At 35.4% G+C, this 25,159-nt stretch overlaps 1 protein-coding gene across 1 annotated transcript in view; it reads left to right on the top strand.

Annotated features, from left to right (window-relative positions):
• Positions 1-25,159, top strand: part of CEP350 (centrosomal protein 350) — a 157,463-nt gene that overhangs the window by 34,593 nt on the left and 97,711 nt on the right. Inside the window, 8 exon segments of the mRNA XM_078156464.1 lie at positions 1,589-2,211; positions 5,116-5,229; positions 9,235-9,348; positions 18,206-18,352; positions 19,860-20,505; positions 20,507-20,519; positions 21,147-21,264; positions 23,069-23,075. Coding sequence (XP_078012590.1) covers positions 1,589-2,211; positions 5,116-5,229; positions 9,235-9,348; positions 18,206-18,352; positions 19,860-20,505; positions 20,507-20,519; positions 21,147-21,264; positions 23,069-23,075 — 1,782 coding nt within the window.

Raw genomic sequence — 25,159 nt, 5'->3', positions numbered from 1 at the left:
TCACTTTATATCTTTTATTTTCTTAATGATGTAATTAGCTAAACATTATCATTGGTTTTATTTTTACTATAGTACTTTCTCTACATTTCTATAGATTATATGTTCCTAAAGTTTGTTTAAAATTGAGAATAATGAAGTTATTCAGAATATACGTTTGCTAATTAGAAATCTGCTTAAATAGTATTAAAATGTTAGCTGACGGTATCATGAATAAGTTTCACATAAATTACTTTCTAAATAATTGAAACTTAATCTTTTAAGTCTGCCTGCCTTTCCTCCTTCCTTCTTTCCTTCCTCTTCCCCTTTCACCTTTTTTTTCTTTGAGAATTGGTCTTCCTGTCTTGTCCAGGCCTGAAATACAGGAACCACTCATAGGCTCGGTAGCACTGCCAGTCAGTATAGGAGCTAAATTCTTGCTCTGCTTTGGAACCAGGCAGTTTGGCCCTCCCTAGGCAAGGGGGGGTGGGGGTCGAGGTGTTGGGGGGGAAGGGAACAACATACTACTGCTGGACTTGGTATAGATGCTTGATTAGCTCAGCCCATTGTAGCTCAAAATTTCTGAGCTTGAGAAATCTGCCAGCCTCAGCTTTTCCAGTAGCAGGTATTACAGGGGTATGCTACCATGTGTGGCTATTTCAGTTTTAATGGAAAATTTTCAAAAATATTTTGTGCCATTCTTGCCTTGAAACATAATTAAAATTTTTCTTGATGACTCAGTGTCTTCATTTGGATAGCTATTGTATTTTGATTATTATATATTGATAACCTCAGCATTTAATAAGGTGTTGAGATCTTTGCCTCTGAACTAAAAGGCCCAGAATGTTTTGGGTTTGTTTGTTTGTTTGTTTTTGAGGGAGGGGCTTCTTATGCCTGCTTTTTGTAGTTTTTCTGTCTCTTCTCTTGAACTCAGCTGTCACTTCTAGAAAGAAGACTCTTCTAATCTTTTACCACTATTCTGTTGTTGCCTAGAAGATCAGATAGCCAAGTTTATTGAATTTGTGCATAAATAAGAGTAAATAGACTATAAGTGAGGAGACCTCGAAGTATTCTTCTTTTAATAAAATAAGTTCATGGACTTGGTAAGATATATTTTGGTTATTCAGAGGTGGGGTGTTTTTTTTTTGTTTTGTGGGTTTTTTTGGTTGATACTTTTTCCTTTATTTTGGAATTTTGAAGCTTATTTAATACGTTTACTGGAGGAGTCACATTATATTTCTTCTGTTTATATTTTTTTTCAGATATTTGTTACTTAAAGTGAATTTATTTGGGTAGCTAATATTTTATAATGTAATTTGGTTATAGATTTTATGTATTTGGGGCTAAGAAGTTAAGTTCTGATTCTGTGTCCTGGGACCCTCAAGGAAGTCTCTCAACTTAGCTTTAGTATGTTTTGTCCTTTTTAAATTCTAAGTAATTTTCTCCCAACTTTATGTTTTTTGAATCAGTATTTCTAAAGGTGTTTTTTTAGCTTTTAAGTTCTTTGTAATCATATGGTAACAGAATTCTAAACTCAATTTTATTGTCTAGCAGATGATTGTATGTTAGATTTACTCTCAAACTGACCTTTTTCCTTTTAATTACATCAAAGGGGGGAGACCTTTGTTGCTCCATCCAGTATAAGTTCTAGCCAGCCGGATGTCAAACATTTGTATGGTTTGGACAGCACCACTAAAACAGAAGAGACAACTGTTGGAGGAAGTCGGATGATATATAATCGGGATGACCGGGATATACGTTGCCAAGATTTTGACAGCTCTCAGTCATCAGCTGTAAATGAAACTGTTGTTAGGTATTTAAATGATAGACCAGCAATTGATGCCTTGCAGAATTCAGAAGCTTTGTTCAGGGCAGTAGCTCCTATAAGAACTGAGGAAGAAAAAACTAATGGGTTGAAAATAAATGAGAAGACTTCAGTGAGTAACATAAACCGTGATATTGATATGAAAGTGTCAAGAGCAAGTGATTCTTCTCCATCGTCTACTAGTACTACTAGTGCCAGATTAGATATCTTAAAGCGGCGACAGCATGATTCCAAACTAGAAAAACTCAAGGAGCGGATTAGAAAACAGTGGGAGAACTCAGAAGATGTGAGTGGCAGGGGTCAGTATCTGGGACATGTTGACCAGCCAGTAATGATAACCAATGTTGATGGTGGCGTGACAGCAAAAGTTCGGAAAGTGGCAACAGCACCACCTGCTCCAGTATATAAAGGTTTGTGTACCTCCCAATATGTACTTTAACAGAGATGAGCACCTTCTTTTGGATAATATATTAAAATAATTTATTTTTCACTGGTTTAACTTGTTGAGGCTATTTGATAGTAGATTGACATAATTGATGGAGAAATGATAATATTTACTAATGTGTGAAGTTGACTCAATTGAATTTGTTATACTCTAAGCAGAGTTTTTATTGGGATCACATTTAACAGCGTTAATTATAATAAGAGTAACATTTCTTTCTGTACCTTGAAAATAGTACCATTCTTGGGGCAGCTATGTGGTGTAGTGGATAGAGCCCTGGCCTTGGAGTCAGGAGGACCTGAGTTCAAATGCAACCTCAGACGCTTGACACGTACTAGTTGTGTGACCCTGGGCAAATCACTTAATCCGACTGCCTCACCTCACCTTAAAAAAAAAATAGCATCATTCTTACTGATTTCTTTTTTTTTTTAACTTATTAAATGTTTTAATCACAATGTGTTATCTGAAACTTTTTCCACAAGTATTTTTACTATATTAAATACAGTTATACATTTAATCAGCAGATATTCATACAGTGCCTACTGTTTGCTTTTGTATGAAATAAACACTTGGTTAAAGATAGGATTTCCATTTTGTTGAACTTGTAATTACAACATTAACATGTGCGTGTGTATATATGTGTTTGTGTGCGCGTGTGCATATATGTGTGTGTACCTCTAGACCTCTGATTTCATTGGTGTAATGAACTCTGGTGATGAAACTTTACCAGTGCAGATCAGCAACTGTTCCATAACTAATATTTTTAAAGGGCTGCCTGGGAGCACTGAAAGGTTGATTTGCCCATGATCACACAGCCAGTATGGCAGGACTTGAACTCAGATCTTCTTTTCTCCAAATCTAGATCTCTATCTGCTATACCAGATTTCCTCCTGTGGCAGATATATTACTCCTAAAACAAATATTTTTTTTGACTTTGCGTATTTCAACCTTTTTTCTTTCAAGCGCTGTTGATACGCAGAAAAAAATTGAGAACCGTCTAAGTGGGGAAAGAAAAAGCTTAATTTAGTGTTGTTTTCTTTAGAGGAAAATAGAATATTTCACTAAACCACTTTAAAAATTGAAAAGTAACATATTATATTTAAAAGAGAGAGTTAAGAGGGAAGGAAAAAGAAAGGGGGAATAAGAAACAAAGTGAGAATGTAGACAGACTAGGATGTACACATGGAGGAATGGATTTAGATATAGGCACAGAGAGTTAAAAGAGACATACTTTCTTCTGCTTAAGACTTAAAAACTGTGTTGACTTTTTAAGCCTTAGATACAAATAGAGATCTCATTTCTTGGTGCTTGTCCATGAACTGCATGAAATTAGCCAATGGCTGGATGGAAATTACTGTCCTCTTCCCCCACCCCCATATTCTACCTTACGTCAAACCTTTGCAAAATCCGCAGTTGTTCATCGTTATTTTATGCTGTGCATGGCAATGAATTTCTCAGTCTGTCTTATCAGATGTCAGATTTAGTTATTTAAGTCAAAATTTGTCCATGTTTTGGTTTGAGTAGTTTCATTAATTAGTGATTAATTCAATATAAAATTGACAGAATTATCCAGGATCTCTGAATTTTATTGCATATTCCCTTATGTTCTTCCTAATCAAAGGAAACATTCTGTTCAATATTTTAGTATTTAATATTGGCCAAGAGCAAACTAACTCATAAACTCACAAAATTGAAATCTCTGAAATGCTGATCAATTCTAAAATAAGACATCTTTGTATTGCCATGATGAATGATTATCAGTTGTAGTATTCTCTTAAGGGCTAGTAATTGAGGTACAAGGGATTTTTTGATGATTAATGATATATATATATGGAAGATTGAAGAAATAGGTTTTAAAGGGCCTTTTCTTACACTTTTTGACACAAAGCTACAATCTTACAATGACAAAACAGAAAGATGGTGACCATGATAGACTTTATATTTGAGATTGGGGGCACACAGCATTTTGAGAATTTGCAGAGACGAAGGAGGAATAGGATCGTTTCCCTCTTGTGCCAAAACATTTTCTTTCTCCAAGACCTATTTAAATTTTTTCCTCAGTTTTGTCTTGTTTAATGAATTTTACAGTAGTTTTATAGTTTTATAGTTTATCAGTGACAACTCAGAGTTTATTCTGTAGCTCCTTCCTAACTTTATGATTTATATGTTCATATATATGTGGATACATATTTTGCATAGTTGTAAATTTGTATATAGTGTTTCCAGTTTTGATTTTGCTTTTTATTATTTTGCCTAGATCTTTTCATATTTTTACATATCTTCATATTGTTCATTATGGAGATAATGTACTCAGTTAAGCCTTTTCTCAATTCTGTATACTTAGCTTCTACTTTTTTTTGCTATTATATTATTATATATCTATAAAAATCTTTGTATAAGAATAATTTTCCTTTCACATTACTTTCTTTGCATATATTTTCTAATCATAGGAATCATAGAGAACCCCTCCATAGCTTAAACTGTTCTCTCCCTCCTCAATTTTCCTAGAACTCTTTTTCTGCACTTCTTCTTTGAAATGTTTGAATGACACCTTACCATGTATTTAAATTATATGTTTACCTGCTATATCCCCCAGAAGAATGGAAGTTCTTTATTAAGGCAGTGACTGTCACTTTTTTATCTACATATCCACAAGACTGTATATATAGATTGAATTTAATATATTTTGTTTTTATTATGCAGTTTAAAGATTATCATATGCTGCTTTCTCTTGCTGTATCATTTTTATGACACAGTATGTGACAACATATTGTGTAGTATGTGATCCATTTTTTTCCCTAGGAAAAACCCCAGCCTTCTGAGGTAACTCTGACAGATCTTAAGTGTGTTCTATCTTGTTGGTTTATCACAGGCTTCAACCCTGCAGAAACTAAAATTCGAACTCCTGATGGAAAGGTGTGGCCTGAAGCAGTGTTTCATAATATGAGTAGAGAGTTATATAGAGATCTTGGATTACACTTTGGTGGTAAGAAGCACATTTTTAAAAAAATATGATTTGAAGATTTTGTATGCGTGATTGGATCCATATGACCCGTTCCTGCATTTCCTCCTACTGTCTTTACCATAATCAGATCTAAAATGGAAGCAAAACCAAAAAGGAATCTAGTATGGTAGAAAAGATTTTTTTCTGTCACTTCGTATCACTTGCCATTTCTGACTCAATATTAGACCTATAACAGAACATGAGTTTCAACTACAGAGCACTCTTTATCACTTATAGTAGTTAACTTTTAGGTTTATAGCTCATGTAGAATTACAAAGAATGGGTAAAATTAAGAATTACTTAAGGATTGGCAGGCATGAATATATTGTCTGCATCACTGAAGGAAGAATTTAAATTAAGGGAGCTACAGATCTATTCAAGTGTCTTAGGTTTCTAAAGTTCTTTATGAATATTATCTCATTTGAATCTGTCTTAAACCCTGTGTGATAGGTATAGGTAAGTACTATCAATATTCTCCCTATTTTATAGATTAAGAAACTGAGGTTTAGAAGTTAAATGTTTGTAGTCACATAGCTAGTAAGTATTGGAATGTGGGGTTTGGCCCAGATCTTCCTTATTCCAAGTCCAGTATTTTGCCGACTCCATAAATACCTTCTTTTTAATCTATTACAGGACTAAAACTGGCAAGGTAGAAACCAAGCCATTTAAAAATGCTGAGTTGTACTAGTCTTCTGAAAGAAATGAGTAAAGTATATTTCTTCTAGATCTTTTCTATCCTTGAGTTTCTCAATAATCTGTCATGCTACTGGTGAAAAAAATGCTCTGTTGAGATTGAGAAGGAGAAAGAAGATACATTATAGGGGAGAATTAGACTAGAGAAAGTACATAGGACAGTGGTGATAGGAAGGGGACACCCTTTCTCCCTTCATTCTCATCCCACACCCTGAGCTGTCCCAGAACCCATCTGGGCTGCTTGGCAGCTCACATGGCCTTATAGGAAATGGGAATTACCAGCTCTTTTCCTTCTAGTGAGCTGACAAACCACTAGGTCTTATCCTGTGGCCTAGCACTATATCCTATTGCTATCAATTGACCTACTGTTGTGGTCTAAAGATTTTTGGACCTTGCCATCTACCCTAGCTGATGCACTCTTAAGACTTCTGGGCCTTTCCATCTGCCCATCAGTTGAATTTGTTTTTGTATCATTTCCCTCACGTGATTTTAGTTTGAGCTCCTTGAGAGCAACATCAGTCTTGTCTTGCATTTTGTAATTATATCTCACTTTTGGTGTAGTGCTTTCTCATAGTAATGAGCACATAATAAATGCTTTTTCATTCATTTAGAAGATAAGACATAGCAGTATTGTCATGAGAGGGCTAACGGTTACAAGGAAGGTAGAGGCCATTAATTTCCTCATTAAGCGATTGTTTAATTTCTTATTTTTTTAATACTTAATTATCAAAAACATTTTAGCCTTATCTTTATTTTGAAACCTGAAAAGTCAAGATAGCTTAATATCTAAGGTCAGGTAACTTGGGCTTCAGAATGATGAGAGTTAACATTGGCTTTTTATTTTATCTCAGTTTTAAAAAGGTAGCAGTTATTTCCATCTTTTTGTTTGACTGGACCAAAGTAAGTATAATAAAAGTGATTTTTAAAGTTGTTGATAAAGCTTTCTCTCATGGATTCATCATATATTATAAATCCATAATGGATTATAGAATTTATGAGGGATTTTAGAGGATTTTTAGGCTAATACCTCATGCTTTTTTGAAATTAACTATATGAGGGCTCTGCATAAAACATAATTTTTACTTTTGTCAGACTAAAGGCACTCTTTTTTTTTTAAATGAATTTTATTGTTTTTGGGGTTTTTTTGGTTTGTTTGTTTGTTTTTAGGCAATTGGGGTTAAGTGACTTGCCCAGGGTCACACAGCTAGTAAGGGTCAAGTGTTTGGTCTGATGGCACATTTGAACTGAGGTCCTCCTGACTTCAGTGCTGGTGCTCTATCCACTGCGCCACCTAGCTGCCCCTCAGACTAAAGGCACTCTTGGTGGACCCTCATTGAATCTTTTGTAGGATTAAATTTTAGTTTATGAACCTCAGTTGTATTGGGAGAATTCAACTAGATTAAGGAAAAAATTGTTTATAAAGATGATTAAAAATTAGAATAAATGGTAGAAGGATTTGTGAAGGCCCTATTCCTGAAGTTCTTTTCAGATAAGTTAAACATTATTCTGACTTGGATGATTTATATATATGAATACCTGGAAGCAATAGGAAAATACTAAGTGACCTTCCAAGGTTGTTTTCCATTGTATAATACTAGAATGTTTACCAAATTTTAAAAACCGATGGTTTGGAGAATTGCTTTTCTAACATTCTGTGCTTCATTTAAAAAATTTTTTTGGTGAAGCAGTTGTGGTTAAGTGACTTGCCCAGAGTCACACAGCTGGTGTTATATGTCTGAAGACGGATTTGAACTCAGGTCCTCCTGACTTCAAGGCTGGTGCTCTATCCACTATGTCACCTAGCTGCCCCCATTTTAAATTTGAGGAATATCATATATATCAGAGACTAAATTAATTCTGCTGGCTTGTATATTTGTGTATCAAACTTTTTGTATTATAGACTATATTAGAGATCATATTGGAGAATGCCAAGGAATACTTGAGTTCACAGACCAGCACTAGAAAACCCTAAAGTAGGGATGGGGAACCTGCAGCCTTGAGACCACATCTGGCCCTCTAGGTCCTCAAGTGTGACCTTTTGATTGAATCTAAAAATCCTTAATAAAAGGATTTGTTCTATAAAACTTGGAATTGATCAAAAGGCCACACCCAAGGACTTAGAAGGTTCCCCACCCTTGCATCAAAGGATGAAGATGATTTGTCCTTTACTCCTTTCTTATACCTTAAAGAAACAAAAACAAAACATTAAATTTAACTTTGCTGTATTGTTTCTCTTGTTTTGAAACCAAATGCCTTAAATATGTTGTCATTGAAATTGTTCGCCATTAGAAAGTATATATTTGGGTCAACCTTCTGGGATTTTCTCTGTTTATAGACCAATTTAGGAAGGAAGGTTATGTAGTGGAAAGAACATTAGACTAAGAGTGAGGAAATGTAGAATTAAGTTGGAAATCTGCCAGTATTTAGCTATATGATGTTGGGCCCTCTTAGGACTTCTTTCTTTGTGTAAAATGAGCAGCTTAGAGCAGCTGATTTCTAAAGTCACTTTCAGCTCTAGTAATCCATGAGTCTTTTTTTTTTAACCCTTAAAATACATAGGAAGTTTGACATAATTTAGGTCTCCTGATCCACATTAAAGTTGTATTTTTGTCTAAAATCTTATTAAACTCCTGATTCTTAGCAAATTGTTAGAAGTTTTGTCTGTATTACAAAAGTACCTATCACTTAAATCTACATTTGAGAGGCCAGCTGTTTAGTATTTGTATATATGTAGTTAAATGCATTCACTGGATTGGAGTTTAAAAATAATTCAGCTGTCAATTTATAGGTAAAATGATAAGATGTACTTCATAAGGAGAATGAGAATTGTTTCTCTGAAAATTACCACATGAAATTTGATCTCAGGATTTCAGTAATAATTAAGTTCAAGTAGAGCATACTTTTTTCTTAAAATAAACTAAGATTCTATCGAGGTATAAATTGTAATTGTAGTTGACAAAACTTATTGTAGCATTGTGAAGCTTATAAAAATTAGGTGATGCTCCCATTTGCCTTATTGGGAAAATGAAATAACAAATTTAAATTCAACATGTGAATCCATTCTGTAGTACCTAAAACATCGACTTATAAACCTTTTCATAAAAAAATTGGAGCCGAGAATTTTAAAAATTATATTTATAAAAATCAAAGTAATAAGTAGCCACAGCATAAAATTGGCCTTTTACTTCCTATGCTTTGCATTTACTTTTTAGTTTTTTAGGTTTTTTTTTAAATTTTCATTGGTATGATAACAATTGTTGTCTTGTGTATGGTATGTGATTTTTTGCCTTTCAGAAGATGTCTCAGTAAAAGAGAAGCTTACTGAAAAAAGTAAGGAGAAGAAAGCAGTCAGACCAGTTAGAAAAATACAAAAGGTAACACAATCATCAAGCCCAGATTGCAAGTCAGGTTAGTATATGTTCTCTCATCAGATCTATACTGAGAACACAGCTTTTGGAATAGGTTAGCATGGGAATTAATGAATGAAACAAAGTATCATGAGTTTTGATCAGTACTGTTCTAGGTAAATCAAGGGTAAGTCATTTACCTTGACTTGGATAATAACTTCTTCTCGTGCATTTTGTATGTTCGGAGCAATGTGATTGGTTTTAACAAGGTCTTAAAATAAAAACATATAGTAAACTTTAAAAAGCTATGGGAAAAAAATGAAAATGATTATTTTATATATTTGAACTCATGTTAACAGATACCAGTTCACTATGTTATTCTCTTAAACTTGTAGCATTTATCACTTGTGCATAATTTTGTTCATTGAATATCTTTTTGGGGATTTAAGGAAAAATATGGACAACAACAAACACTTTATGATTTGGAATGTATTAGGGAAATCCCATAGATAGCACTTGATTGAATAGAGTAGCAGAAAATATTCCCACCATGGGGACATTTTTCATATTAATGAAATCTATAAGTGTACATTTGTAGTCCTCTGCCAAAATTGGACAGGATACCAGCTCCTGCACCTTGCTGTCTAGGGCTGTAAAGCAAAGATGTCAAATAATCCTATATTTACCCCATAGTTCTCATGGGATCTGTTTCTTTGATAGTAAAATTCCCCTTGGAAGTAGTCAAGTATCAGAGTTAGTGTTGGGAATTTGCACATAGGTATTTGTATCCCATTGGAGGCCTTCTTTCTTTCACTTCCCTTCCTCCTTCCCCTTTCCTCTCCCTTTATCTCTTCAGTGGCATCTGGGACACCTAGATTTGTGTCCTGCCCTTAACATTCGTTAGCTGCCGAGTAGTCTGAAGTTGTATTGATTGTATAGAGAGAGTACAAGACACCCTTAAGTGTCACATATAACTCCCAAGCTCTCATATGGCTTCTTAGAGTTATTTGATTTATATGATATTCTACAAAAATCTTTTTTTTTTGGTGAGGCATTTGGGGTTAAGTCTAGAAATTCTTGAATTCTTTTTCTGAGATTCTTTGAAGAAAACATAATTAATTAGCTTTTAAAGCATTATATAGATGTTGCCTCTTAGCCAGAGACAGTGTGATGTAGTGGGAAAGATTGCTGCATTTGGAGTCAAGAGGAACCTAGGTGTGAATCCTGTCTTTGGGTAAGTCATTTAGTCTCTGTGAGAATTGTCCTCTTCTGTAAAATGGATTTAAGTAAACCTCTTGTACCTAATTCACAAAGTTGCAGTCAGGCTTGAAAGAGAGGCTATACAAACCATTGCAGACTTTAATGCTCTATACAGATGCCAGTTGCTGTTTCCCCTCCTCCTCTCACTCCTCAGTGAACACTTTGCAATCTGGCTTCCAACTTCAAGTGAAACTACTCTTTTCCAAACTTACCAGTGAGCTCTTCATTGCCAAATCTAATGATCTTTTCTCAACAATACTGACTACTGTATCCTGGATACTTTCTTGATCTCAGTTTTCGTGACACCACTGTCTCTTGGTGGTTCTTCTACCTAACTGACCTCTCCTCATCCACTTCTGCTGACATATCCTCATTATATCACTCATCTGTGAGTATTCCATAAGGTTCTATACTAGGTCTTTTTTTCTCTTTATATTCTCTGTCTTGATAACCTCATCAGATCTCATGGGTTTAACTGTTATCTCTGTGCAGAGGGCTCTCAGCTTTATGTAACTAGCCACATTATCTCCCCTCATCTTGAATCCCCTGTCATCACTTGCCTGTTGGACTTTTCAAACTGGATGTTCCAGAGACATCTCTAATTCAACATGTCTAAAATTTGACTTCTCTTTCCCCATAAAACTTTTTTTTTTCCGGTAACTTCTTGAGAGCCAGGTAGGTAGTGCAGTGGATGGAGCACAGAGCTTGCAATCGGGAAGACTCATGTTCCTGAGTTCAGATCTGGCCTCAAGACACTTGCTAGATGTGTGACCCTGGGCAAGTCACTTAAACCTATTTGCCTCAGTTCCTCATTTGTAAAATGAGCTGGAGAAGGAAATGGCAAACCACTTCAGTATCTTTGCCAAGAAAACCCTGAGGTCAAAAAAAATCTGGAATCACAAAGAGTTGGACATGACTGAAACAAACAGAAAACAACAAAAATTTGTTAAAGGTATTACCATTCTTCCAGTCTTCCAGTCTTGGCATCATCCTGGACTCCCTACTCTCCTTCACTCCACATAGCCAGTCATTTGGCAGATTTTGTCATTTCTGCCATTACAACATCCATGTGGATTTAAATGGATGTCACATATAACCTCTTGAGGTTGTTTACAGTCTGATTGTTTACCTAGTATGATGGAAACTGTTGCATTTTCACCTCTTAAGGCCAATCTCAGCCAAGAGAATGTTTCTAAGCTTGTGTTTTAAGAAGTACTCATGATGGGGCAGAGCCAAGATGGCAGAGTGAAAGCAGCAACTTGTTTGAGCTCTCCCCCAAACCCCTCCAAATATCTATAAAAATGTCTCTAAACAAATTCTAAGGCAGCAGAACCCACAAAAAGACAGAGTGAAACAAATTTCCAGCCTAAGACAACCTGGATGATTGATCAGAAAGGTATATCATTTCTGGGCTGGGAGCAGAGTGCAGCTCAGCCTGGGTGCGCAGGCCTCAGAGGACTGAATCGCGGGCAGCTGTGACGGTTTCCAGACTCCTCAATCGACGAATGCCAAAGACAATTTAGAAGGTCAGTGGGAAAAATCTGTTTCTGCGGTGCTGAGAGAAGAAGGTGGGATCTCAGCTCCAGTTCCCTGAGAATGCGGCCCTGGGGTAGGCAGCTGCTTCCCGAGCTTCCAGCTCACAGACTGAGGGGAAATTGAGTGGCTGATTAGAGGGGGATTGCAGGGATCTCTCTGGTGGTGCTGAGGTAGGAATCTCTTGCTTTGCTCGTGCTTAGATCTGGGTCACAATTCTGGGCGGGGGTCCTGGGGTGAGGAGGAGTGCTGGCACGGTGGAGCTTGTAGTGGCTGTGGACAGGAAACCTTCCTCACAGTTCCAGTACAGAAAAGAGTGCTTGTGGTCACTAATAGACCACAGCACAGGCCAGGAAAGGAGTAAACTCCTTGCCCCTTATCATACCATCTTTGAAGAACTGAAAATTTATGGGCCCCTAGAATTATCTCTGAAAACAGCTATATAAACCCCCGAAGCTTGGGACAGTACATTCTCCACATTTGAAGCAGACTCTTACCTTAACGAAGTGTTTAAAACTCAGGTAATTGGCTGGGATCATGAGCAAGCAGTGCAAAAAGAGTCAAAATATACAACCAGAAGAAGACAACAAAGTCAGAGCTCCTACATCCAAAGCCTCCAAGAAAAATATGAATCAGTCCCAGGCCTTGGAAGAGCTCAGAAGGGATTTTGAGAAGCAAGTAAGAGAAGTAGAGGGAAAAACTGGGAAGAGAAATGAGAGTGATGCAAGAAAATCATGAAAAATAACTCAACAGCTTGCTAAAGGAGACCCAAAAAAATACTGAAGAAAATAACACCTTAAAAAATAGCATAACCCAAATGGCAAAAGAGGTCCAAAAAGCCAATGAGGAGAAAAAATGCCCTAAAAAGAAAAATTGGCCAAATGGAAAAGAAAGTCCAAAAGATTATTGAAGAAAATACTTCCTTCAAAGTTAGGGTAGAGTGATTGGAAGCTAGTGGCTTTATGAGAAATCAAGACACTGTAAAACAAATCCAAAAGAATGAAAAAATAGAAGAGAATGTGAAATATCTCATTGGAAAAATAACTGACCTGGAAAATAGATCCAGGAGAGAGAATTTAAAAATTATTGGACTATCTGAAAGCCATGATCAAAAAAAGAGCCTAGACATCATCTTTCAAGAAATTATCAAGGAAAACTGCCCTGATATTTTAGAACCAGAGGGCAAAATAGAAATTGAAAGAATCCACTAATCTCCTCCTGAAAGAGATCCCTAAAGGAAAACTCCTAGGAATATTATAGCCAAATTCCAGAGTTCCCAGGTCAAGGAGAAAATATTACAAGCTGCCAGAAAGAAACAATTCAAGTACTGTGGAAACACAATCAGGATAACACAAGATTTAGCAGCTTCTACATTAGAGGACCTCAGGGCATGGAATATAATATTTCGGAAGGCAAAGGAGATAGGATTACAACCAAGAATCACCTACCCAGCAAAACTGAGTATAATCCTTCAGGGGAAAAAATGGTCATTCAGTGAAATAGAGGACTTTCAAGCATTCTTGATGAAAAGACCAGAGCTGAATAGAAAATTTGACTTTCAAATACAAGACTCAAGTGGAACATGAAGAGGTAAACAGGAAAGAGAAATCATAAGAGACTTATTAAGGTTGAACTGTTTACATTCCTGCATGGAAAGATGATATTTATAACTCATGAGACCTTTGTCAGTATTAGGGTAGTTGGAGGAAAAAAATTATATATGTATAGATATAGATAGATATAGAAGATAGATAGATAGATAGATAGATAGATAGATAGATAGATAGATAGATAGATAGAAGAGGGCACAGGGTGAGTTGAAGATTAAGGGGTCATATCTGGAGAATAAAATTAAGGGATGAGAGAGGATTATACTTGGAGAAGAAGAAAGGGAGAGGTAGAATGGGGTAAATTATCTCACAAAAAAAAACAGAAAAGAAATGCTCTTACAGTGGAGGGGAAATGGGGGAAGGTGAGAGGGAATGAGTGAATCTTATTCTCATAGGATTTGGCTTAAGGAGGGAATAACATACACATTCAATTGGGTATGGAAATCTGTCTTACCCTACAGGAAAATAGGGGGAGAAGGGGCAAGAGAGCAGGGGGATGATAGAGAGGAGGGCAGATTGGGAAAGGGGGTAATCAGAAGCAAATACTTCTGAGGAGGGACAGGGTCAAAAGAAAGAATAGAATAAATGGGAGGGCAGGATAGGATTAAGGGAAATAGAGTTAGTTTTTCACAACATGTCTACTATGGAAGTGTTTTGCATAACTGCACATGTATAACCTATATTGAGTTGCTTGCCTTTTCAATGAGGGTGGGTGGGGAGGAGGAGAGAGAAATTTGAAACCTAAAGTTTTAAAAATGTTTAAAAAAATGTTTTCACATGCTACTGGGAAATAAGAAATACAGGAAATGGGTACAGAAGTCTGTCCTGCCCTACAGGAAAATAGAAGGGGAAGGGGGATAAGAGAAGGGGGAAGAGATAGAAGAGAGGACAGACTAGGGGAAGGGATATTCAGAATGCATGCCATCTTGGGGTGGGGAGGGTGAGATGGGGTGAAAATTTGGAACTCAAAATCTTGTGGAAGTAAATATTGAAAACTGAAAATAAATTTATATTAAAAAAAAGAATTCCTAAAACAGCTAAAAAAATGACATTGAAAATAGTATAAAAGTGATAGAAGAAAAATTAGGTAATTGAATTAAAACAAAGGGAAAAAAATCTGAAGAAAAATTAACAGCTGGTAAAAGAGGCACAGAAATACTGAAAAACAGAAGATCAAAAACCGTAATTGGCCAAATGCAAAAAAAAAAGGTACAAAATTTAACTGATGAAAATAATCCTTAAACTTTTATAGTCTGATGCTGAGTGAAGTGAGCAGAACCAGGAGAATGTTGTAGACAATAACAGCCATGTTGTAAGATAACTAATATTGATAAACATAACCCTTCCCAGCAGTACAAGGATTTAAGGCATCTCAAAAGGCGTCATGATGGAAAATGCTATCCATATCCAAAGAAAGAACTATGGAGTTTGAATGCAGATCAAGGCATACTATTTGCCATTTTTTTTTCTTTTGTTGAATTTTGTTTCCTCTTTCTGGTGGTTCCTCCTATTGGTTCTAATTCTTCCTTACAACATGACTAATGTGAAAATATGTTTAATAGGAATGTATATGTATAGCCTATATCAGATTGTGATCTTGATCTTGGAGAGGGTGGGGAGGGAGGGAGAGAAAAATTTTAAGCTCAAAAGCATATGGAAGTGATTGTTGATAAATCAAAATAAATTAATTAAAAAAGAAAATAATACTTAAAAAGCAGAATTGGCAAAATGGGAAAAGAAGTAAAAAGCTTACTCAAGAAAATAACTCCTTAAAAATTAAATTTGGGAAAATGAAAGCTAATGACTCCATGAGATATCAAAACACAATAAAACAAAGTCAAAAGAAAAAAAAAGTACTCATACAACAAATGACAAAGGATACTTGCACCTTATACTAATTTCTACAAAAGCATAATAAAAAAATACTAGCTGCAGACCTATAAAGGAAGCAATTTTGCTTTGAGTCTCCAAAACTCTGGAGGATTCTTCAAGAGAAAGATAACATATCCACTTCAAAATGTATCTGGAATAAATCATATTGACAAGAAAATTTCTTACTTGGTCTTATAATAGATGCTACTCAGAAAGATTTTTCAGGAGGTAAGAATCACATTCTGAAATATTTATATGTGAAAGAGAATGAAGAGTTAACAGAAGTAAATGATTTTAATCTTAATAATCCAAGACACTAATTCAAACCAAGCTCTTTGAATCCTCAGCTCCCTGACATAGCAGCCTGTTTATATACAGCTTGTTTTTTGAAGAAGTCTCCTTCCAATGGAAATATTAAGTATGTAACAGTTCCCAGAAAGCAAACCTTTTTATGGCCTAGAATCTAAAAATGAAATTTTAAAAATAGTGATATTTGCTAAAGAAAAATATTTTTTGTCTTTGAAGAAAATTTTATATTTTTCTACAAATTTATTACCAGAATCTGGAAATCATAAACATCCTTGAGGTGATAAACAGAAATTCTCACCTACCAATTAGGTTGTCACTTTCTGTTAGAATTGGTCATGGGTAAAAATAGAGTCTTTCCTTTGAAGAGCTAGTTTTTTACTTATTTTTAAATGTATTATTTTCTGGCCACCCCTAATTTGCCATTAGCAAATGAAGATTTCTTCCACAAACTTCTTTAGTTTTTATTCAATAAATACCCAGGCAGAAGCCTTGGAAAGGAATAGACTGTCATTTTAAAGTTTGGGGATACTTTATGTTTAACAAATGTGCTGGACCCCTATTCTGTTGGGTAGCTATTGGAAATGAAGGCTTCTGGGGCCTGCCTCTGGGGCTTATTCTATGGTAGCAACACAGACCTACTGATCTCCAATATTGGGGAGGAGGAAGGGGCACAGCTTTTCTTCAAATGTTCTTCAGTGTTATGACTCATTCATTGACCTTTTGTTGAAGACGAATAGAATTAGACATTCTTAGAAGAGGTTCCAAAATGATGTCACAAAGTATGAATATTTTCACTGTCAGCCTAGGAGAGGTTCCAAAATGATGTCACAAAATGTGAATATTTTCAGTGTCAGCCTAGTCTGCATAGTTATTTGTTTTATTTCAGGTGACATACTATGGCTAAGATAGGATAATGTCACTATGGAGATACCTTCTTTAAATGCCATGATGCTTGTGTGGAATAAGTTAAAATATCGTACATTGTATTTTTAAAATATACTCTAACTAAAAGATGAGGGAAATCCTGAAGGTAACTCCCCAAAATATCTTAATCATGACTTAAGCTGGTTTTCCCTAGAATATTTTACTTTTAAAGATCTTTCTGGAGTCACTTCAAATCTTCTGTTTGGGCATAAAACTGTGCTATGTGTTTTGTGGTAAACCTAGGATAATGTGACATTTTCTTGTATGATTGTTGACTTTGATAAAGCAGCACTGATGGGCAGTGGTTTTATTCCATTTTAAACTTTGTTTTGTGAAGTAACCAAATGAAAACTTTCTCTATGTCTCCATTGAAGAATAGACACTTCTAAAATGACAAGAGCCAGCAAATCCACATAGACTTTTGTAACATTTTATCAAATAAAGTTCTCCAAATACAAAAAAAACCCCAAAATAAAACAAAAAAACAAAAGAACATCAGGTTATAAGTGAATGTCTCTGTTTCCCACAAGTAACAAATTGTTCCCAGAAGTGAAGAACTACAAATAATTGCGTGTCACATTTGGTAACTAAGCTAAAATTGAAGATGAGCTTCTTCCCAGATTCTTTGTGTAGTAACATAAAAGCAAAAGAGTCTTTGGTGGTATGTCTCTTTTTAAAGTTCCTGATGAGCTGTTTCAAGTTAGGAAGTGTCACAAAATATTATTCCCTGTCTTGTTCGTAAGTGTAAAGTCAACAAATGTTTAATTGGATCATATTCTAAAAAAAGCACAGATTGTTTTAACTTTTAGAATAGATGTTGGTCTTTATTTAGGCTTCACTTCCATGAAATTCTTTTTATTTAACTTATGTATTAGAAATTTCTTAATAAATACAAGCAATATTTGTTACTTATGAGAGCAGCATTTAAAAAAATCTTGACACAGTACTTACTCTATTTAACATTTAGATCTTAGTTGGATTTTCTGCCTAAACTTCAGCATTTATGGAGGCTTTATACTGAAAGAGAATATTTCTTGCATTACTTTCTCTTTTTTTAAATTCAGTTTTATTTTCAGTTCTGAATTCTCTTTCCCTCTTCTCTCCCTCCTTCACTCAATGAGGAGGCAAGAAAAACAAGACCCATTACAAATATGTATATTCATGCAAAAAAAAATTCCCATCATACCCATGACATTATTTTCAAGGTACTGGTTTAATTGATGATGAAACAAGATTTAAACATATTACCCTTAAATCATTTGGGTATTTGACATACAGATGGAAGTCATCAAATTTGAGCTTCTTGTTGACAGTGGATAAATATAAGACAAATTGCTAAACCCATGTGGCTTAATAGATTAATTTTTTCAGAGTTAAGTACTTCAAATTCAGTGTAATTTTGTGTTGTAGGTGGTAGCCGTATGATAAGTACATCGTCTTGGAGAGATGGACAGAAGTTAGTAAAGAAGATTTTGGGTCCAGCACCCAGAATAGAACAAAGAGAGCGAAGGACAGAGTCAAGCGATAGAAATGGAAAAGACAAGACTACTAAATCTGGTGAGGTGTTATGATTATTATAATAGGGGAAAGGGCAATTGAATTAGCTTTAGAAATTCACATACACACACTCTTTTTTATGGTGAAACACTCATTTGGGAGTATTCAGGACTAGGGCATTATAGTAGTTTGGAGATACCCAAAAAAGAATTAAATTTGATCTCGTCTAGGGGTGGTCTTGTCCAAAAGAAATGATGTGGGTAGTGCTTTCTTCTGCAATTTTCTTTACCACTATCATCTTTATTATTTTTATTCCCGTGTCATATATGAACATGAAAGCACTTTATGTTGTTGCCAGGGTCTTGGCTGAAATTTAAAATAGTGGGTGTTCTACATTTAGTGAGTGTATGTTCCAGCTTTATTTATGTTTTAAAATATTCACATATTAACTATGTTTCTAAGCTACAAAGTCTTCCTGAATAGGAATATTATTTAATTTTAATTTCAGGAAAAGATTCTGGAAGAAATGAAATAGGTGTCTATGTAGAACAGTGAGTGCAGGGTGTCCTAGAAGTCTTGGTGCCACTTTAAGCATAATAGCTTAAAACATCACTAAGACTTTTGGGCCACTCTGTATAAAATAATATACATATGGGATACATAATTTTTTTCAGTGTAATATTTTCAACCAATTCTGAAAGTAGACAGATACAAATCCTAAGAGCCTAAATTGCAATTGTAGCCATTCTCCCTCTGTTCTGTTCTAAGTAGATTGAAAGTTAACCCCAGTTAGAAATTATCCAGTTCAATTAAACAAGCATTTATTAAATATCTCCTATGTAGAAAGCACTGTGCTAGGTTCTGAGTGAAAGTATAGTTAAATAAGAGACATTCTCTTGTGTTGTGAAACTTAGTCTAGAAGGAAGATATGGCAAATACAAAATACTGTGCGATGAGAGTTTAAGCAAAGTGCTATGTGAGGTCCTTCCTTCACAGAGCATAATTTAAAATTATATTTAAGCTATTCCTTAGAAATAGAAACATTTGTTTTCTACAGGTGTTATTAAAACATAAACATAATTATATAGGTAAATTGGGTAGTTGGAGGTTCGTTTCAATTTTTTGTACCAGACATCAAATTATGACAAACTTTTAAAGAAATGTGGCTCTTTTGGAAATTCTGTGGCATATCATATGCATTTCATCCCCTAAACTTAGTGCCTTTTTATGTGGCTTTGTTAGTATTTTAGACTTTTACTTAAAGAGGGCTTCATTTGGTGTCTTTATGGTTTAGCTTTGGCATGTAGGTACATGTTTATGTTTGCAGGGCTTAGATGTTTTTAATGCAGATTTTCCAAATTTAATTTTTAAATAGTTATTCTCTCCTTTTTTTTGCAAAGAAGCTAGCATTTCTCTTTCCATTAAGACTTATAGATGACTTTTCATTGGTTACTTGATTATGTGCTTGTGATGATGAAAAGAAATTGCCTAATTTATTTTTAGTGCAGCAAATTACTAGCAATACATTTTATAGTATACTACTGTACTAATAATCTTTATTTTGCAGTTGGCCAAATTGGAAGAGCAGAATCTGATCCTAGATTGGATATGTCACATAAGCGTCGTCATCCACGAAACACAGAACGTTCACGAAGTAGGGTTCGGCTTGAGAACAACTTAAAGAAATTCCCTGCTTCTCTCCCAGATAGTAAACCAGAGGAAGACACTTTAAATAAGGACTTTTTGCCAGTTGAAATTCGTGGAATTCTTGATGATCTTCAGCTAGATTCTGCACCCCAGGCTATAAAGCAAGAAACTGGGGATCGGCAGAATCAAAAGCCTGTGGGACCAGCCCAAACTTCTAGGAGTCATAGCCCTGTTAAAAGAAAACCAGACAAGTTGACAGCTAATGAAGATCCTCCTGTTATTTCTAAAAAAAGGCACTATGATACAGATGAAGTACGCCAGTACATTGTAAGACAACAAGAGGAAAGAAAGAGGAGGCAGAATGAAGAGAAGAAGGCTCAAAAAGAGGCAACTGAACAAAAGAACAAACGATTGCAGGAACTTTACCGGAAACAGAAGGAAGCGTTTAGTAAAGTGAAAAATGTGCCATCTTCTGAGCCTTCAGCAGCCAGGAGGTTACAGGAAACTTATTCTAAATTACTGTTAGAACAAGCCTTATTAGAAGAGCCATCTCATCAACTACATGTTACAAGAACCACAGGTAGTTTTATACTTTTAAGGATAAAAATATAGTGGGAGAGGAAATCACGTTTCAGAAAAACTTGGGTTATTTTCTGCTTGATATAAAATGACCTATAGCTCCTAATATTCCAGGTGTCAGTCATTCAGAAAATATTGGGTAATGATAATGACCCCTTATGTATTAACTAAGATAGGGAGAGTTAGGGAATAAATAAAAGTAATGGAAAATAAAAACTAAAATTGAATTTTCTTGGGATGGATATTAATCTTTGTATTCATTATCAAGGCTATTAATTATATTCTGGCCAGGTTTCTCTCAAAGTCTTGATGGAGAAAGTTAGACTGTATTAATAATGAATGTAGTTTTGTGGCTTTTTATGCTGTTATCTAGAGCATGACTTATGGTAATATGAACATTTAACTTTGATCATTGTAATGTTTTATTTTATGATACTTGAATGAGAGCAAAATGCTGTTAATGGCTATTATTTTTATTTAAACCCTCACTTAAAGGAAAGCTAAATTTAATTGGTCTTTTAAATACATGCACACATATGGACTAAAGCTGAAGTGGCACCAGTTTTGTTTTTCTTTTTAAAGAATTTCCCATTTTGATAAGGCTAACATAAATTTGACCTTCTTGTAGGTAAGACCAGGGTACCAACCATCTGGAGAATCTGACAAAGAAAATAAAGTGCAAGAACGCCCCCCCAGTGCATCTTCTAGTAGTGACATGTCTCTCTCGGAACCTCTGCAGCCCACTTGTAAGGTAAGATGTGTAAAATAGGAAGTTTAATGTAACATTTAAAAAAAGCTTTACTGCACCTTTTGTTTTTTACATAATGTTAATCTCCCAGTATTCCCTGTTCCCACCATTAGCCCTTTCTCGTAACACGGATAAACAGATCAGTGAAACTCAGCTGACAACTGCTATGTCTGATAAGGTATATGCCATTTTGTATCCATTGTGTAATACCCATTGTGTAACTCTCTTCCATACCCCATCTCAATCACCTCATCTACTGAGAGGAGAGAAGTGTGTTTAATTTGTTCTTTGGGACTGTTTGGTTATTGCCCTAATCTGAGTAAGGCTGCCTTTTAATGTTGTCTTCATTGTGAAAATGTATCTTTACTCTTTATATTTACTTGATATCTTCTTTGTATCAGTTCATGTTTTCATGTTTCTCTGAGTTTTTCATATTTGTCATTTCTTGTGGTGTAGTAATACTCTGTTATAATGGTATATGTTGTTTAGTTGTTTTCAGTCATGTCCCATTTGGCAAAGATACCGGAGTTGTATGCCATTTCCTTTTCCAGCTCATTTTACAGATGAGGAAACTGAGGCAAACAGGGTGAAGCGACTTGCCCACGGTCACACAGATAATAAGTGTGTGAGGCTAGATTTGAACTCAGATTTTCCTGACTCTGGTCTTGTAGTACCTAGCTTCCCAATATAATGAAAGACTATAATTTATTAAACTCTTACCCAGTTAGTGGATAACCATTTTCTTTTCAGATGTTTTGCTGCAACAGAATGCTGATATGAATATTTTGTTATGTATGGAACTTTGCTTTTTATTATTGCCTTCCTTGGGGCATATGCTTTGTAGTAGGATCCCTCAGTCAAAGAATAAGAACATTTTACTAACTTTTTGCCCTGTAATTCCAAATTGTTTCCCAGAAGGATTGCACCTTTCATAATTCTACCAACTATTAAGGTGTCTGTCTTCCTAATTTTTATTTTTTTATTTTTATTAATGATTTTGGAACATTATGTAGTTGTTTAATACAGATAGCATTTTAATATTCCTGTTGAGGTTAACTGTAGTTCATATAAACTTTCTAATCTTCCTTAGAATTATTATACCCTGTTGTGTCTTTGATGTCTAATCAGCACCTGAAACTTAATTTAAAATCTGAAAGCAGCTCTAGAAGTCAGGTGCACTCTCTCAGATTCCTCTACCACCATCAGTGGCACATTCTTGTGACTCCCAGTTTTGTAAACTTGAAGATCCCTTCCTACTCTGAATCGATGATCCTGTCACTCAAAAGGCCCCCTGTAGTGGAAGAAGTTCTAGAGTGGGAGTCCAGAAATCCAGTTGAACTCCTTCTTAGCTGCATGATCATAGGCAAGTCATCTAATTTCTGTGATCTTGTTTCCTTATCTTTAAAATGGGAATAAGGATAGTTTTCTAGTACTTGCTATAATAGGTACTCTATAAATTACGTTAAATGCTATGGTTCTCTCCATTAGAGTATGGATTTCTATGCTTTCCTACACGGGAGACTGTTACAAGCCCATGATATCTAACTGGAGGTTATTAGCTGCTGTTGGAGCTCATTCTCTGGGTTTGGAGGACTCAAAAATCAAAAGGTTTCAAGCATAGAGAAAGGTTATCTTTAGAAATTTCTTAAGCAGAGAGAGAAATCTTTTCCTTGACCAACGGTAATATTTAGTAACATGCAGACTACCTAAAATGTCTCAACAACAGCATTTGTATATTTTGCATCTCTATACATAGTAAAATTATATAGTGTTGTACAGTGGCTTGAGAGAGAGATTTGGAGCCAGAAAGTCCTGAGTTCTGCTTCTTGTGCATATGACTGTGTGACTCTAGCATAGGCACAACCTCTCAATGCTCTAGGCAGCTTTTCTGAGATATCAAGTTTCATACACGATGCCAAACTGCATTGATAGAAGGAGTTTTTTCACATAGGTGTTCCCTGTACCAATGAAACCACAAGTCTAGTCCCTATCTCTAGGCCCCCTGTGCTCAGTATATTTCCATTGTTGATAGAAAATATTTTTGTATTTATTGAAATCTTCCCTTCTGTAACATCTACCATTTGGTCTTAGTTTGGCCAGTGGGCAACACAGAGTGACTCTCCTTATGTCTGCTTGGAAGCCCTTCACATACTTGAAGAGAGGTGTACCATGTCTCCTATTCTTTTTTATAGACTGACTGCCTCATTTCTTGAGTCATTGATCATATATCATGATTTTCAGACTGTATGATTACAGATATTCTTCTTTGGATGTTTTCTCTTATGTCAGTGTGCTTCGTAAAATGAAAATGTAATACTCAGAACTGAACATAGTTCTTCAGTTGTTTCAGATGAGCACAAACTACCGTGCATCTTTACTTCCTGCCTATGATTTGGATTTTATGTTTATATTAATACAATCTAAGATTGAGTTAACTTTTTTCTTTGAAGGCATATTATTGACTCAGCTTAAGCTTGGGGTCAGTTAAAACACCCCAGGTTTGTTTTCGTACGAGCTACTACTATGCTCAGTCTTCTTTATCCACTTTTAATTGTACATTAAAAAGTAAAAATAAGACAGTACTGAGTTTTGAGACTTCATAATTATCCCTGTTGAATTTTATTTTGTTGCTTTTGACCCAGAGTTCATTCACGTCCAAATATTTTTGAATCTTTTTGACAACTATTTCTTCTATGTCTTCATCATAGTTATTGATAAAAGTTTTGAACTGGACAGAACTAATAAAAAAATAATAATAACAACAACAACAACTTCATTTGTATGTTTAATCAAGGTTTGCAAATTGCCTTCCTAACAACAATCCTAAGAGTTATTGTAGATATTATCCTTATCTGATAGGTGAGGAAACTAACTTAAAGGGGCTGACTGACTTGCCTTAGTTTATACAGAGAGTGTCAGATTCAGGAACTGAACTGGCCTCTTCTAACTAGAGGCCTAGTACTCTTTCCTTTTGAGACCCTTTACTGTTTTGGCCTTTCCATTTCTCCCTTTTGTCTACATCCTGTAGTGAACCATACGAACACGAACACATTTAACGTACTTATTCCAACTTGGCATCCAAAGATATGACATTATATTCAGCCATATTAGTATACATTTTTCTTTTTAGCTGTATGCAGATTATTCCCTTCTATTGCCCCCTCCCTTTCCCCCTCACACTTCCCCATGCCATCCTGTAATCAATGAGAAGAAAGTGCTTAGAGTTGGGAAGACCTGAATTAACATAGTGCCTCTGACACTAGCTGTGTATGATTCTGGCATCTCGCTTTAATGTTCTGAGTCTCAGTTTCCTCAACTGTAAAATGAGGGAAATGGTACCTACATTACAAGGTGGTTGTGAGAACCTAATGGGATAATATATGTAAAGGACTTCATTTTTGTTATATTTGGGACTGGGTCTTTCTGTCTCACCCAGACTCTTAAGTGCAGTGATCATGTGTGGACCTAATCCCATTGCTGATAGGCAGGGAGGATTCTACCTGCTCTATTTCCAATGTGGACAAATTTGTCTCTCTTTTGGCGGTCTGATGTCTGTTCTCCCTGCTCTTTCTCCTCTTGGCTGTTCTCTCCCCACCCATCCCTCCCCCAGCTTGCTGCCAGACTTAGTATAGAGGCCTGATTGGTATGTATCAGGTATGTAAAGCACGTTGTAAACCTTAAAGAGCTAGAAACATGTCAGCTATCATCATCACCATCAGACCTGGATATCCTTCCCCTTATTTGGTATAACTTGGGGTTTGTGAACTTGTGTTCTTAAAAAAAATTTTTTTGATAATTTTATTTCAATGTGATTAGTTTCCTTTGTAATCCTGGATATTTTATGCATTTGAAACCATTATGCTGAGAATGGATCTGTAGGCTTCACTAGACTG

This window comes from Phascolarctos cinereus, unplaced genomic scaffold, assembly GCF_003287225.1.
Source record: "Phascolarctos cinereus isolate Bilbo 61053 unplaced genomic scaffold, phaCin_HiC Scaffold_5;HRSCAF=322, whole genome shotgun sequence".
Classification (NCBI taxonomy): domain Eukaryota; kingdom Metazoa; phylum Chordata; class Mammalia; order Diprotodontia; family Phascolarctidae; genus Phascolarctos; species Phascolarctos cinereus.
This window is presented reverse-complemented; position numbering and strand designations above follow the sequence as displayed.